This window comes from Catharus ustulatus, chromosome 9 (genome assembly GCF_009819885.2).
Source record: "Catharus ustulatus isolate bCatUst1 chromosome 9, bCatUst1.pri.v2, whole genome shotgun sequence".
In the NCBI taxonomy this organism is placed as follows: domain Eukaryota; kingdom Metazoa; phylum Chordata; class Aves; order Passeriformes; family Turdidae; genus Catharus; species Catharus ustulatus.
In genome coordinates, this window is record NC_046229.1 from 22,625,860 (window position 1) to 22,642,731 (window position 16,872).

The 16,872-nt window shown below is 37.0% G+C and overlaps 1 protein-coding gene across 2 annotated transcripts in view; it reads right to left on the reverse strand.

The window, feature by feature from the left end:
• The window catches only part of VAV3 (vav guanine nucleotide exchange factor 3), a 149,855-nt gene that overhangs the window by 76,816 nt on the left and 56,167 nt on the right, over window positions 1-16,872 (reverse strand). For both annotated transcript variants that reach the window (XM_033067481.1, XM_033067480.1), the window contains exons 6-15: window positions 14,716-14,808; window positions 14,548-14,616; window positions 11,287-11,390; window positions 9,281-9,380; window positions 7,958-8,053; window positions 6,200-6,268; window positions 3,722-3,808; window positions 3,147-3,232; window positions 2,663-2,795; window positions 2,215-2,324 (exon numbers count right to left, since the gene is read on the reverse strand). In XM_033067481.1, coding sequence (XP_032923372.1) covers window positions 2,215-2,324; window positions 2,663-2,795; window positions 3,147-3,232; window positions 3,722-3,808; window positions 6,200-6,268; window positions 7,958-8,053; window positions 9,281-9,380; window positions 11,287-11,390; window positions 14,548-14,616; window positions 14,716-14,808 — 947 coding nt within the window. The remainder of the gene's footprint in view (window positions 1-2,214; window positions 2,325-2,662; window positions 2,796-3,146; window positions 3,233-3,721; window positions 3,809-6,199; window positions 6,269-7,957; window positions 8,054-9,280; window positions 9,381-11,286; window positions 11,391-14,547; window positions 14,617-14,715; window positions 14,809-16,872) is intronic.

The following is a 16,872-nucleotide window of genomic DNA, read 5'->3' on the forward strand; positions in this document are numbered from 1 at the left end:
TTACAACCTAGCTGAAACAATTATGCTTCTTAGACTGTTCTAGTAGCAACAAGGTTAATTCTTACTTTAAAAATAGAGATCCAAGTTTGTTCTCTTACTATGTTCTTAGATTAACACTTGCACAAACCTGACTTCAACACACTGCTATCCCAAAGGCATTGAAATTTCTGTCTGGAACTCAGTAAACAACATCATTTCTGATAATCAAAACCCAAAGTTATTCACCCCTTCAACTGTGCTGGGTTTGCAGTCTTGTAAAACTTTTAAATAATGAGAAGTATTTTGCCCATGGAAGCAGTAATTATAATTGAACACGATGAATAAGAGCATAATTTCAATCATGGCTACTTCTCAGAGCAGGAAAGTTAATCTACACAGTTGACAATGAGATCCCTGAAAACAACAAATCAAACCAAGCAACCATTCAACACGCTTGGCTTAGTTTATTCCCAAATACAAACCCTTGTGTCTCAACATGCATTAGAATATCATTACTGCTGCATGCACCAAGGTGTGTTTTGGGAGAGATGCTGAGGAAAACACACAGTAAAGTCAAACCCATGTATCAGAGTTGGGGATAAGCAATGAAAACTTCAGAAAGGATGTAGCAATAATGCCACAGCATCATGTTGCACCTCAGCCCTGATGCCCTAACCACACGGGAAGAAGTGAAACTCGAGGTGTGGCTTTACAAGAAGGACAAACATCCATGCAAGGCACCACTACCCATTTTCAAAGTCCATCTGCCAGAGAGGAAAGAATGGCACATGGACTCCTCAACCACTGAGGTGCTGCCTGCTCTGCTCACACAGGCAAGCAGCAGCAATAACCCTGTGACAGAGGCACACTCCCAACAGCTGAGCAATGCTGGCTGGTGCCCGAGGGCAGAGCTGCGCTCACACAGCAACACCAGGAGGGGAAGGGAAGAATGGTCCTGCACACAACCATAGAACGGCTGGGAAGAGGCGAGAGAAAAATCATAGTGCTCTCCCCACTCTTCCTAGTTCCACCTGACATCTGGCTTGTTTGGTTTTTTGGAGTACTGGGCCAGGATGCCTGAAGAGTGATGAAGAGTCACAATGCTGAAGCTGGTAAGTCTGAGTTCCTCACTTCTCACAAGTGTTAAGTACATATAATTATGATATTACACAAAGCACAGCAGGGAGAGCAGAGGGACAGAAAGAGGCACACATGCAAATAAATACCTCCTTCCATCCCCAATTATGATCCCAGATATTTTTGCTGAAACACATATAATTTTTGCCTGGGAAACCTGGTAAACAGGTTTTATTATAGCTGTCCAACTCAGGTTCTCCTTTCATATGTTTCCATTAAATCATTAACACTTATCATATTCATATTTTAAGAATTATGTATAGTTTATAAGGAAGCTTCACTCAAATCAGGTCACAATAGCCTTTTTCCTGAATCCACATCCCTTTACAACCACATCCAAACCCACCACTGCTAATCCTGTGTGCACTGGGAGCCTCTCACTCCCCCTTACACTTTTTCTTTTCATAAAGCAAGCATCACCTGTCATCCAATTCCCTTGTGCATGCTTAAAATTTAATCACAATACCCAAGGTGTCAATAATCATGTTTGTCTTTATGACAAGAATCAGAAATAGAGATAAAGTTCACGCTGCATAACAATAATGTAATCTGCAGTGCTGCAACTGAGCAACTTACTTTTCAAGAATCTAAAGCAACCTCCTCTCACTTTAAAACATACAAAGGAAATCAGTCTTTCGAAACTAAATGTAATATGCCAGGCAACTTGATTCAGCTAGTAACTAATAAAACTGATAAAAAGCCAGTAGGAAAGATGCCAGGATCCCCTCCCACACCACCAGCATCACCTTTCAAAAACTTACTTCAATTAGTCAAAATTAAAATGGCACAGGAAAAATGTAACTATACTGATAGATATTTATTGTAAATATAATCAGTATTTCCCTGTGGTTGCTTAAGACAGCACTACTAAAACAGTTTTAGAAGCAAGGTTGGAAAATACTACATAGCCTAGAGTGCCCTCTTCCTTTTCCAGAAGGAATTTCAGGGAAATACTGTTGAAGATGTCATTCAGTTGTTTCTCAGAATGTCAAATAAAATTGTGGACTGCATTAAAACATGAAAAAAGTTCAGTATAATTCAAGCAAAATCCTTACATGAGTGATGAATGTGATTCTACCTTAATAAAAATATACTTACAGAGCCATCTGAAATTGTTCAAGCCATTTTTTCTTTAAGTCTTTAGTTTTGCAATAAAGTTCTAAACCATTTTCACCTTGGATATGAATGAGGTAGAAGCCATAAGACCACTGTGTAAGAAGATTGGTAATACAAAAGTCATCAGTTATGAAGAAAGGAAAGGGGGGAAAAAAAAACCCTAAAAAATAACCGAAAAGCATTTGTATATTGTTTGATTCTTAATTTTGGGAACAGTAAGACCACTTTATTGTGTTCCCTTAGAATGACTTACTGAAACATTTTAATTACCTCAAAATAAATAAAGCTGAAATTTCTAAATATTACTCCAGCTTATATTTAAAACAAAGAACATCTTAAAGAAATTGTATTTACATTTTAAACTCCCGCAAAATGCTTCAAATTCTTGCTAAAAATAAACATTTTATGTGAATCAGCAACAAATATTTACCTTCTTATTTTCTTTATCAGTAGTGGGGTTGTTTGTAATTTTGTATTTCTGAAGGTCTATTATTTCCTTCAATTCATAATTATCCCCCCTCCGTTTGCAAACAATGACAGCCAGATCAAACAAGAAGATATGCCTACGAAAATACAATAGAGAGATGGTTAAAGACACTCCAGAAAGCTAACACCAAGAAGTCTTATTTTTGCCAGTGGCACTTAAAATTTTGAAGGTGAAGAACTAATAAAACAACCAACAGTGAAAGTACTTTTGCTTAAGAGTGACTCCCTGTAAGGGACTTAGTGATCTTAGATAATTATGTAGTAACTAATTTTCCATTCATCAGTTTGCACATTCACTTGGTCAATGGTACACAGGCTCAGTGAATGCCCAGTGGAATGGAAAGTCCCCAAGAATCAGTGAGTTGACCTCAAAAGTAGAAAGAGTTACTTCACAGGTTTTCAATAGCAGACACAAGTTAAGCCATCACCTGTCTTGCCTTGCACGCTTGTCTAATGTCGTTATCCTTATTTCCCCATCACCTTGAGGTCTCCCATACTGTAAGAGGGAATGGTTCTGAAAGAGAAGTAAAATATAAGATTCCACAGAAGGGGTGAAGGTAACAACACATTCAAGTGTTAGACCACTCACTCCTTTTACTCCCAAAAAGGACTTTTCAGACCAGGAAACAACACATTTTCCTCATTGCCATCTAAATTAAATATTATAAATTAAATATTAACAATTATAAATATAATATTATTAAACAGTATATATTCCATTTTTATCTTCAAATGGGAAAAGTTTTCCCATTACAAAAACATCTGAGAGTCACTGTACACATACAAACCTTTAACAACACAAATATATTTTACTACTGAGACCCAGAATAGCAAGATTTAAGTACTTTTTTATGCATGTTGTTCTAAACCAAGCAAAGCATACTTATACTTAAATATTATCAACAATATTATAAACTCCTATGAAATGAGGAAAAAATACATCTATCAATATTTTTTATTAAAAGTTATTTTAAAATCATATGTAAATTTCAAAATCACGTACCAAATTCTCTATTGATAGTTGAAACTGTGTAATTTCCCGAAGTGTTTCGTTATCTCTCTTTACTTCATTTACATATTGAGCCAAGTCCTAGAGTATCAACAGCAAAAGGGAAGAAAACTTTTCATTTCTAATTTTATCTTCGTCTTATCTGCATATTTAATAACTTCTTTTGAAATTTTTTTTTACGTTCAAGAATTACCAATACATATGCCTAAATAAAGAAGGAAAAAAGGGTCTGCATATCTTCAATAATAATTACAACACTCTTCATTATATCTGTTGGAACATGAATGTAGTATCAAGAGAGAAACAAGTGATAAATTATTAAAAACAGCTTATTTTTTTTCTGAATTTCCTGAGTGTTTTATTTTTTAAATTAAAGATGGAAACATAATTTATGCAGCTCAGTACTGTCTAAGCAGTCAACATCCAACATGGGAGGGAAATAGGAGGTAAATAGAGAATATAGTAGAAAACATATAAGGCAGTTCAAAAGCAGAATGTAAGGTGTAAACGAATCATAAACCTGGGTGCTTATTAGAAGAGAAGAAGTTATGGCCCCAGTAGTGGGATCTTGCTCTTACTGTTGCACAGCAGAGAGAAGCCATTACACAGCAGATTTTAAAAGGGGCTTTTGAAGGGATATACTACCTGAAGTCACAGGGTGAGATCATTATTGTGCCCTTTACCAGAACATATACTGTACATTAAAGGCTTTAAAATGCTCTGAAGATGCTTGAGTAATAGTGACAATTTGCTGGAGCTTCTCTGTTTATGGCTAGAGATGAAGAGTGAGCAGAAGAGGTAATTGGTAGGGTCAGGAATGCTGAGAGCAGCAGTTGGAAAAGGCATTCTGATCTTCCTAACTTGCTTTTACAGTATCCCTTCAATATGGTCACAAATTAGGAGGGTGGGAGGAAAATACATGATCTCCCCAAGATGCTTTTAATCAGAATCTATTAATAGCTGCAGTCATTATGCTAGTTTCCCAAATGGATCTGTGCAGGATACATTCACGTCAGTAAAAGACTTAGCTTAGAAACGAAATAACCTCTTTTCTTGCTGCCAAAAGAAATCCAACAGCATAATCCTTCCAAGAACTTTCTTTCCAGCGGGGGGCAGCACCACTTTGCTAGCAGTTTTTCCAAAGATATTTTCTTTTTGTCTCTCTTGGTGAGAGACACCAGGGTTTTTAGAAGCAAAACACCAGTGCTACACTGCTATTTTTACTACAGTGGCAGTGACTACAGTAAATCAGAATAGGAACAAGGCTGCAGCCTTAAGGACAGATGCTCATACCTCAGGAGTCTGTGCGTTTGGAGGGGCTGGGGGTGAGGTTTTGTGATATTTTGTTTGGTTACGTGCTGCCAGCCAGCACATATCTGCCACAGCCACTCTGACAACAGATTTCTCTGATTTTTGCATCCAAAAGACATCAAAAATGAAGAAAACCAGAAAATTGGAATGAAAAAGCAGCGGTAAATATAAAACAATAGTTATTTTCTGAGCCAATTAGCAGCAGGCAGGATGCACGGCCTGCCATTAGATGGATGAACAATGTGCTGTCTCTTTTCAGGCACCTCTCCGAGGGAAATTATCATGGTTCCCATCCCTCTACGCTCACTGCACAAAAATGGCTAACAAAAAAAAAGAACTAAAAATCTCATTTATGAGTTAGTTTGTATTCCAGGCATTCAAGGCAGTCACAAAATATGAGACAGGTGTGTGACCCTAAACTAACTTAGTCTGACTTCAGCATCTACTGTGGACCATACAGATTACAACAGGAGATATAATTTGTGTCATGCTGGCTCCTTTCCCCACAAAAAATAGAAAAAATTTCCCAATTGCAGCACATGAATGTCACCATTCGTGCCATGAAGGCAACTGAAGCAGACCTGTGCTTTGTGTCTGAAGCTGTGCAGAGGAGCACATAATATACTACCTCATGCACAAGGCAGCACAGTTATTCTGTAAAGCATTTGTTTGTACCACTTGCAGGTGAATGTATAGTGACAGGTACCCCACTTCCAGAAAGATGCTACTGCTTTCAAAGGCAATGCCACAGAGATCATATTAAGATAACAGAAAAAGGGTTTGTAAACAAAGACAGTTTGCCATCTCGCTGGGAAATTACTGATCTTGATTCAAATTGACGTACAGTAGTAGAAACACTCCTAAATTTCAGAAGCAAGACCAGCATGATTGAAACACCTGCTTTTCAGCAAATGCAAAAGTAACCCAAAACGGGGAAGTTCCATTTCACAAACCCTCTGCTTCAAAAAACTACTGCACTTGTTTCCCAGACTTCAGCAAAACCCTTAGCTTTATACTTGCCATGACACACAAAGCTCACAGGAACCTGTGAAAACATGTTTGAAAGGTTGTGAAGAACATGATCTTCTCCAGGAAATAGAATTCTGAGCTACCATTCTAACCACCAACAGACATAAATACTTCACTGTCATAAATGCTCACCTTCATTGCATCAAGTGCCAGTTTTAGATTTGCCTTCTCCATGGGATCAGTAGTGTGCTTTACCAGCTCCTGTGGACAGAACAGTCAAAACGTTCCACCCACTGTTTATCATTTTTATATATTGAAATTATCACTGCTCATCCCCCACCCCCAAAAAAATAAAGAAGCCAAAACCAGAGAACACAGCCCAAGAATAGGCATTTTCATTCCCAGAGTGAGCAGCCTACCAGTGAGTGGGGACTATTGCAAACAGTTAATTGGCAAGAGTTTAGGAATGATTGCTGCACAGCCTAAACATGACTTTAGCTGCTAATGAACCATCACGAGAAGTGAATTTGGTCTGTCTAGCACTTAAAACTTGCCAAATCAGATCATTACTGTAAGTGCATGCTGGAAGCCCAGGTAAACAACACTCAGGTTCATTTATGGTATTTCATCCTATTCCAAAGCATGTATTTGTCCACAGACAGGGATCCATGCTGGCAGTGAAACCTCAGCTGAAGTGTGCACAGCTTAAAAGTCACTGTCTCATTACACCTAAGAGGAAGCTGACTCAGAAAACATAATAAAATCAACTTTATATGTTCAAGGAATTATTTTAGTCACTTCTCATATGAAAAACACAGAATCTTTTTTGGTTTTATGAAGCAGAAGTGTAACTTCTCGGGGAAACAGGTCATTTCTTCTTTATAATTTGAGGAAATAATTTTACATTTCAGTTGACATAACTCAGTAAAATCATAAGAAACAAAATAGTATTTTTATACTAATACTACAATTAGTAATAAATAAGTAATCAGTACTTATATTTGCATTACAATTTTAATAATTTACTCATTCTCTTTTCAAGTTTGTAAAATATTTTTCTTGTTCAATATATATGGATATGTTACCCATATCTATATATGATATAGATACTGTTACACAGAGCACAGTAACATTGTATAACACCTTTCCACAATACACAGGTTGATTATAAAATCATGAGTCAGATCTCATACCTTTTTTAAAAAAAAACAAGTTGTACCATTCATTTTGGTTTTTTCAAATTTTACATTGATCAAAATATTGATGACTCATTTATAGAAGTATTTCAAAAATTTAATATTACAAAATGTATGTTGTTCTGCAGAGTAAAAATTACGCTTCATATATAAGTAGTAGATCTTTTTAAAATGACATTTTACAAGCATCAGCAGGGTTGACAGTCTAATATAGTAATACATTTCTTCGCAGCTGAACTAATGAGTCTCCTGGCACAGCTATCAAATTAAATTTATAAGACTCTCCACCCTTATTACAGGACTAACTGCAAAAGCTAATGCTTTGTGGGTTATAACAAGAAGCATTTCAAAATAAATATGGCTTAATTGCAATTTATGACAGCGAAGAAAGTATCTTAAAAGTATGCTGTATGTATGGCACAGCTTCCTCTTTTGGGGGGTAATGGCTCACATTTCCAAGTACCATGATTATGGTTTAGGTACTACTAACCATTTGAAACACACCAACAATAAAAGGTCCAGAGAGTGAGGAAACAATCGTGTTTTATTCGATTTTCCCCAGATATGCTTCCACTCTAAGAAATGATCTCTGGGAGAAACCCTGCACTTGACTGAATTTTATTTCATAACATATCTAGGGAAGCGTCAATCACCTTCCTTTGATAAAGACATTTAGCTTTCATTTTTACAAGCCACTGATGACAGACAATCACAGTTTTGCTCTCAGCCCCCTTAAATTTCAAAAATAAAATACCTGGAGTAGTAGATGATATTTTAGCACTCTTTGCATGGGAACCACTAAGAGATCCCGCAATGTAAATTTCCCATTATTGGCCCTCTTGGAACATTCCTAGATCAAAGCAGAAGAAAGAATAATACAACAGAGCTAGACAGTGCACCTATTCAAGTGATATATATGAAAATTCAATGACATATAAGCAACTATATTGTTTGTGATAAATAGTATCAACAAAATGAAGAAAAACAGTTGATATGGCAATATCAAAAAAAGCCTTCATTTAGTCACTTGTTCTTAGAAGTTTCAACGTGCATGACAGAGTAGAACAAAGGCAACAGAATTTAGGCATTCCACATGGCTAAAGGATTATATATTCCTATGGGGGGAAAAAAAAGTGAAAGGTAATCATGGAAACCACAGGTCAGTCAATCTCACTTCAGCACTTCACTGCAAAAATTGTGGAGCAAGTCCTCTTGCCAGCAATATCTGGGCATGTGAAGAAGGTATATATGGGAATCTTCATCTCTCACAGCAGAGTAACATCCATGTAATATATGGGATGTTATGCTGAAGGTCTATACAAAAACGACTGGATTATCAGGCTCAAAAGGTGCAGTGACCGATGTTTCCTGCACCACCTGAGGGACAGCTGCGAACAGAGCTCTTCAGGGCTCTGTCCAAGGCCCCCTCTCCTTTAGTGCCATTGGCAATCATCTGCAGAATGTCACAGGGTGACCCACCAGGTGACACAGGACACCCACAGCAGGTCTGCAGACAGCACAGCCCAGGGTGAAGCTGACACTGTCCAGGGTAGGCCCAGCACAAACCTCACACGAAGGCCAAAGGCAAAGATGAAGGCCCTCACCTGCTAGGCACTAGCCAGGTTCATGCTGGCCCTGAGGGCTGAGCAGGTGGGCAGCAGGTCTGTAGAAAGGGTCCAGGGGTTGTGGCAGACAGCCCTGAGCCTATGGAATATGGGCTTGTTCAGCCTACAGGTCCCTCCCAGCCTGTGTGATCCTGAACATAGAGTTCTACATTCCAGCTGAGAAATGGAAAGGTACCACTGATCATCACTTCCTGAAAGAAAATCCTAACTCTACTAATTCCAGTGGCAAAACTCCCTTCACTTCAGGACCAGGATGTGCACTCTTCTACATGCAGCACATTTTTATTTGACCAGAGGCCCAAAAGAATGAAGGGAAACACATTCACTCATCACTCCAGCTTAGTTTCATCATCATACAGGTTTTGACTTCAATGAAAGCAGGACACAGTCACAGAAACACATGGTATATATAATGTGTGTGTGTATATATACATGTTAAAAAATACTGATACCTCTAACTTCAATTTAACATCTTCTTTTGTCTTAGAGATGTTGTCTAAGCATGATATCGCTATCTCCACTTGACTGCAGTACTGTCCATAAATAACCAACCTAAATCAAAGCAAGAGAAAGAATGAAAGAAATATTCGTTTATTTAAGAACAATCCTTGTTTCAAAAGGAGCAACGCCCATATAACCAAGGATAGAATTTAGCCATGTGTTCAATGAGCAGCATGAATGAATGAAAACTATTCAGGAGAACAGTTTTGCTGTATTTTCAAAATGATTCAAAATCATTCCATTTTCCTTTAATAGTCTCATATATATAAATATGTTATGATAAATAACAGGATTCATTAAAAAGCAGCAAAACTTCTGTTGAACAAAACAGTCTGTAGTGTTTACAGCAATGCAGACTTCCAAGATTGTAATGAATAAATTCTGGAACATAGGTTTAATAGGATTAATGACAGCCATCCTTTAAAAAACTTGTAGGTTATCTAAACTGATCTGGCTCCAACAGTTTCTATCAGGTCTGAGCTCTCAGATCAAAATAATAGTGTATGAAATCTCAAGAAATTTTCAACATACGTCCAGTGAAGCAATGCTTGCTTCCTGAACGGGTCTGGTTTTATGACAGGAGTTTCTTGCCTCTCTGTGGTGTGCTTTCTTCTAGTGCCAGTGCCAAGGTGATTTCTTCTTCATGCTTCAAATCCATTTTGGTGGGTTCCCATGAGCCTTCCACTGAGGTCTCCTAAATTTCTTTTTCTCTCACCTAACTTTTACCCTTTTATTTAATTTTTTTTTTCACAATAGAGTGATGACACTGATTTAAAACTTATTTCTGATTACTTTTAATCATTGTATGGTTCAGACACTGTTTCAACCTCCTTTCCCTTTTTATTATAATATTAACTTGGCATTTCTTCTCAGCTTCCTTTGTTCCTCTTTTAGCACACATTTCAGAACAATTTTAAAAAGATAAGCATTTTCCACAACTCCTTGTCCCCTGATTCCCTCCTACAGCAGCAGAAAGTGTAATAGCCTGGGAAATAACTGTCCTGCTCCAAACTAGAAGCTGAGACAGAGGGTCTCTGAAGGCAGGACTGTTTATGGGCAGTCTGGGACACCCTCCTCCCTTGGAAAACTGTCCCACCTAACATTCTTTGGATGCTGCTGTCCAATTTCTCACACACCAATTATAACTGAAATAATCCTCCTTCATCCATCACCCTGAAGTAAAACCAAGGTCCCTCAAGTCTTTCTGACTCTGCTCCCAGAGATTTTAACCAAAATCCAAAGGTTACTTTAAGATAAGTCAGCAGCACAGCCAACAGAACAAGTGTTCTTCAGCCAAGTACCACAGGCATATAAATTCATCTATACAGTCCAACAGCTGTTCAGTGCTGCAGAAGGAACAATATGAAAAGGTGAGTAAAAAAACTGGCAATTAGCCCACAGGGTATGGCATGTTGCCACAGCTATCCTGTTATCAGCTTGGCTGCTTTTCAAAGCTTGAAGGCAAAGGGTGTTTGCTTTACTGTCACACCTCTGACTCAGGGTAAAGCAAGACCATAGTCTCCTCTCTCTTCTCTTTTACATCTGCTGTCTCTTCTTTCCATTTATGAGCTCTTCTGTTATCTCTAATCTGAAATATCCCTAATAAGTGTCCTTTTTTAATCTCTTAAACAATACTTATACATACTATAAAATATCTGGGATTGTGTGCATTTAAAAAAAAAATCTGTGCAAATTAAGATATTTAAGTTTCCTTAAAAATACTTTTGTTACCTAGGTAAAAATATTGCCAAAGCTGGGCTAACAGGAGGGAGGGCTGATAAAACAATAGGTTGCATTTTGACTTCCAGGCTCAAAACACAAAAACTAAGAAGGATAACTGATAAGGATACTTACTTTGATTTCAATCCTGTTTCAGAAATATTCATCAAATAAAAACACAGTAAAATACCAAACTGAGCACATACTGGCACAATTAGTAAGAGTGCTTGAATCTTACCTTTCCTTGTAGTTAATAAAAATTTGATATAGGTTCTGATCATTTTTGTTAACAATAGAATCATTGATGTCCTGTGTAAGGTTCCTGTGAATTTTCACCAAATCCTTAAAAATAATAATGGGGAGGAGAAAAGTTTTGTAAAACCAGAATGGCTTAAAGCTTTGAATATAAAACTAAATTGTTTTATGTTAGACCAAATAATTTCAATGAATTAGAAAACAGATCATTTGAGAGTAGAATGTAATTTGAAAGTTTGGCACATCTTTATGGTGCAACAAGAAAAACTAACCTCCAAGAAATCCCTATTAGAGACTAATTTATCCTTGCTTGAAACGTGCACTGTTAATTCACCTTTATTTTATAATGATAATTTTAAAATTAAGCAAGTCAAGTAAATGCTTTAGTGACAAGTTGAAGTAATGATTCTTGTCCCTGAGCTGTGAAAAATTAGTTCTGTACATTACATTGGTCAATTAGTGATGTCCCAATGCTAAATTAACTGCAATCATAATGAGTTTCCCAATACAGCACTCACCTATTATCTGAGAAAGAGAGAAAAGAATATTGCAGAAAGATTTCCTCTTTGATTACTGTTGCAACTCTCCTTGCTTATACACTATCATATATAAACTACAGGAGATTGCATCAGCCTTAACACTATATGGACACTGTCAGAGAATTCATAAGAAATTAAGTCAAAACAGGTTAAGAAGTTTGAAAATCTGCGTAAAGAAATTATATACTACAAAAATAATGTTCGATATTGAGCTGTGAACTAAGTTAAAACTTTTCACTTCACACTGATGAAAACTAACAGTACATACATGGTCAATCACATCACTGATGAGGATGCAGAATCTTGAAAGAGATCAAATTTAGTTGCTATGTATGGCCTCATCCTCAGAACCTTAAGTTGCAGTACACAGACTTTATCACAGAAATGTTTCCCAATTAATGTATTTGGAACAGGAACACTTTTTCTAAGGAGCACACAGGGACTAAGTTAAGCAATACCCATGAAAAACAGTTTAATGCTAAGGGGACAATGGGTCTTTTTGGGTTTCTTAATTCAAATCAAGTTTTAAATTAAACTGATGTTAACATCATTGAAGTTAATGAATGTTCCAACACTTCAGTGTGTTACATGTACTTTCACCTCTCTTTGTCTCTGTACGTCCATATATATAATTCACAGGCATGCATAGGTGCACATATAAGTGCACATATATGGGTGCACACATAGATGTACATACAAATGCATATATACAAAATATAGACAGACATACGCAGATGCAAGTATAGAGCCATACATTCACTCTAAAGAACAGAACTTAGAAATATGAGAGCCAAGGAAAGACACTCTCTTGTGACCAGTGAGTAATTTGGGGTAATTGGTTTGGAAGTTTTTTCCTCAAAATGAAGTATTTTGATATCAGCAGTTGATCCAGCAAGCATCTTTTAGAGTCTATTTAAGGAATATAACATCACCCTAAGGAAACAATCCTTCACCACAACCCCTCAACAGAAGAAAATCCATTCTGTTCTGAGAACACAGCATTTGCTCTTCACATCTCACTTTGCTGCAGAGCTCTGTGTAACAGCTATTTTTAGTTTAAAACAAGCTTCCACTGCCCTCCAGCCTTCCTGCTGAGGAACTGCCACACAGACAAGGTCTGAGTAGGCAAAGCATTTCCATATATTTTTGGCTTAAGCAAGTCCTGTATTTCTTTTAAGGTTATGGGATGCCTTTGAAATGCTCCTGGAGTTCAAAAAAAGCAATATCTTGTAACAGCAGAATACTGAATGCTGACTACAAAAAGCAAAATAAAACAACCCAAATATAAGTTTACTATGTGTCTCCCTGATCTAAAACAAAAAGATTTTGCTCTTTTTAATCTTATGTGTTCCCATGCAATCCTTTAACAAGTAGTGAGTGGGGTGACCTGTTTGTGTTTACAGCATTCAAGCACCTTCTGTACCCCTGTGCAGTATTTCCATTGACTGGAATTAGGTCTTTTAATATAAATAAGTCAATGTGCCTGGGCACACAGAGCCTTAGGAAAGAGGTTTACAGTAACTTAGGTAGGGCACATCGTGGTTTTATTTGCAATAAGTGAGAAATACTAATGCAGGACAGAATGTAAATTTGTTTTCAAAAGCAAAAGGATCTCTGTGGGGAGCTGATGTAATTCAAGAAGACAAATTAGTTACTGATATCTGTGACAGTATTTTGGACTGATATTCAAAGTGGAGGACAAGACAGTAATTAAGAGAGAGTGAAAACTTCACTAAGGGAAAAATATGGCAAGGGGTCAGGTATCATCCCTATAATAACTGTCATAACTTACCTCCTATCAGGATGATACTGGAACAATAACCAAAACATTTTTACAGACAGATCGGGATTTCCCAGAATAAAATTAAATCCCCAACACCTCCTCCTACAACCTGAGAGCCTGTTGGACATGCCAGAGATGGCCAAACCAGAGGTGATATTTTACAAGCAATAATAGCTTGATGTGGCCCATGGGCCACACTCTGGGAACCCTTTCTTTACAAAGGCCTCATAAAAGAACATTGCTTTCATTTGTCTGTGTTGAGAGAGGTTTTAGAACATTTCTGATGTCTTCCTTTAAAGTCAGACAGAGTAAAGACATTCTGAACACTTATCAACTAAAAGTGGATGTAAATTGTCATACTGTTTTGATTAAGCCAAAAATAAATGACACAAAGCAGCAATCATAGGAAGTACTATTGTTTCAGACAAATAGGAGGTTTCCTAGATAGTTCACAGAGGATTTCCTTATTCTTTCCAGCACCAGATTCTGAATCCAAAACTGTGAATTATGTTAACTTTCAAGTGTGTTCAATGATGTAAGAGCCTGGGCAGCTACAAGGACTTGCTACAGAAAGTCAGTATACAGTGACAGGTAACTTAGCAGCCACAACTTTCTACCATCATTAAAATATCAGCATTTTTTCAAAGATAATCCATTTCTAGAAATTATCAGCTTTTAAGGATCAAAAATACTCCAGTTTATAACAATTCACTATCTCACATGCTAACACTATTTATCTTACCTTGTACCTTGTTCCCTCAAGTAGAAAAAAAAAATTGGTAGTGCACATCTTTTTTAATCAACTAACAAACACACCATGCACTGTATTTCAAATAATCATTTTGTGCAGTAACATGTAACACAAATATATCACAATTAGCTATGAACCTCATATCTGTCCATTAAATATGCAATTACTCACAGGAATGTTGATGAAAACAGTATCAAACTCTGATGCTGACAGAAACCTTTTCAATGGCACCATGAAAAACTGAAAGAAAAAAAAAATTATATATACATTGGCTATTGTAATTCTATCTACCAGACCACTATAAAAATGCATGCTTCAAGTTCTGCAAGCAGCTCTTACTTTCTCGATCGATTCCAGAGTTTCAGTGTACTTCTCTTCAGTTTGCTTTATTTCAGCAAGACAACAGCTTCTTATGTCATTTTCAGGACATTTCTGCAATTACAATGGAGTCAAGTTTAAGTCATTAACAGGCACCTAATGGATAACAAATGGTTTTATTTGTTTAGAATTACTCAATTAGGATAACTGCTTCCTGAAATTCTCTGAGTACTGCAGCCTCCAAAGATGACAGCAATAACCAAGAATATTTTAATGTTCAATTAGCCAATGACTTTAGTAAAATCAAAAACAAAGTAATATTATGAAAAGTTAATGTTTAGACATAAAGCACTGAAGTACCAGCACGTACTTGGGAAGCTGAAATACAAGATCACATTTCATTTACATTCAGACTGAAAAATTTTATTTCAAATACTCAGCAGTTAATAATTCTATTAAACTTAATGGGGCTAAATCATGTGACTTTGCATCACCATAAATATTGGATTTAGTCTATTCTTGTACTTATTTACAGTTTTTCCCCTTTTATTTCTCAAGTGGAGCTTTCTCTTCAGACACAACAGGATCAGATCAAGAAGTGCAGTGATCTCAAAGTTCAACTCTCACTTATGTATGTGTGTGTCTCCAACAAGACCCTTGGATTTTTTCCATGTAAACCACTAGACTCACAGGACATGGAAGTAATTATCAGTAATTACATGACACTATAAAAATAGTTTACAAGCACTCTTACCCAGGATAGGATTTACAGCATTACAGCTTCAATAAAATCCTATTTCAAATAAAAGAGTAAATAACTGGAAGGTGATATGGAATTGTTCATGTCAAGCAAGGCACAGAAGATCTGGAGATATGAGAAATCAGTGTGGAGGTTTGACACAGTAACTGGATAGGTGCTTGCAGTCAGAAGCAGTAACTAATCCCAAATGTTTTCTCTAACAACAATAAGCAGTATCTTAACAAGCAACAGAACTACAGCATCCTCTCTGAAGCCTGTTTATCAATTTGCAACATCCCTCAGCTTATCCCTGATTGCATCTTACTTATTTTCATCCAGTGTAGAGAATTCCTCTGTTGCACATAGACCAGATGATTAGATGATGTTCAAAAACAGGGAGAGTCAGGAGTAGAAATATAGTACTATAGCTCTTTCCATTCAGAAAAAAACACTTTCAGCCTTAGAACAAAAGACTTTTCTCTTCTAGGAATAGCAGAATTTCTAGACTGAAATTTTAACATTTAGCTCGTGGTATGTTCAAGAGCTAGACTCCTTCCACTCCCTCTCTGCTGCCAGTCTGACGCACCTGCTAAGCACAGCACAGAGTAAGCCCCACTTCCACTGTCCATGAGCCCCACACAGCTCCTATACAGCTTGGCCACCTTACAGTATTCCTACCACCTCAACTACATAGCAAGTTGCAAATCACACAGGTCCATAAAGCTTGGTCAGTGCTTTGGCTGATCTTCTTTACCCTTCTCTCTCTGTCTCTATGTGACTCTACAACCAGCTCCTACAAGCTAAACACAGCTTCTCACTCCTTTACCAGGTGCTGCAATTTCAGAAACTGCTCTTGAAAACCCAGTTGGTGCAGTTCTTCATTTTCCCACAATGAACATTAAGGGTCTATCTTTATCAGATGCAGACACAAGTAACCATTTTGCAAAAATACAGGCTTATCAAAAGAGATGTGCTTTGTGAGCATCACCATGGTCACCCTCATCTCAAGTCTATCATTTCTTCCCAAATTCTTTTGTAAGGGGAAGGAAACACTGTCACAGTTAACTGTAGGTTAATTAATCCCTACAAAAGTATTAGAATTTGACATTATTTAGACTTTCAGCTATTTTTTACCTTTAGCTCAACACTGCCCAAAATGTTTGCAGTATGTGCCCCATTACAGAAGCTGCAGTAGTCAATAGTTTATATCCATTTGCAAAATGTGGGTGTTTGCTGTTCATCAATACTCATATAAGCAATGCAAACAAATCCTGGCATTCCAGTTAAAATCACTCAATTCAGTTTTGTGCTCACCTAACCCAAAGAGATCACTAATGCAGACACTTTCAGCAGAAATTGACATATCAATTTATCTATTCACACCAAAAACATCTAGAATTTGAGTGCAGTAAGCAAAAGGAAAGAGGGAATAAGAAATA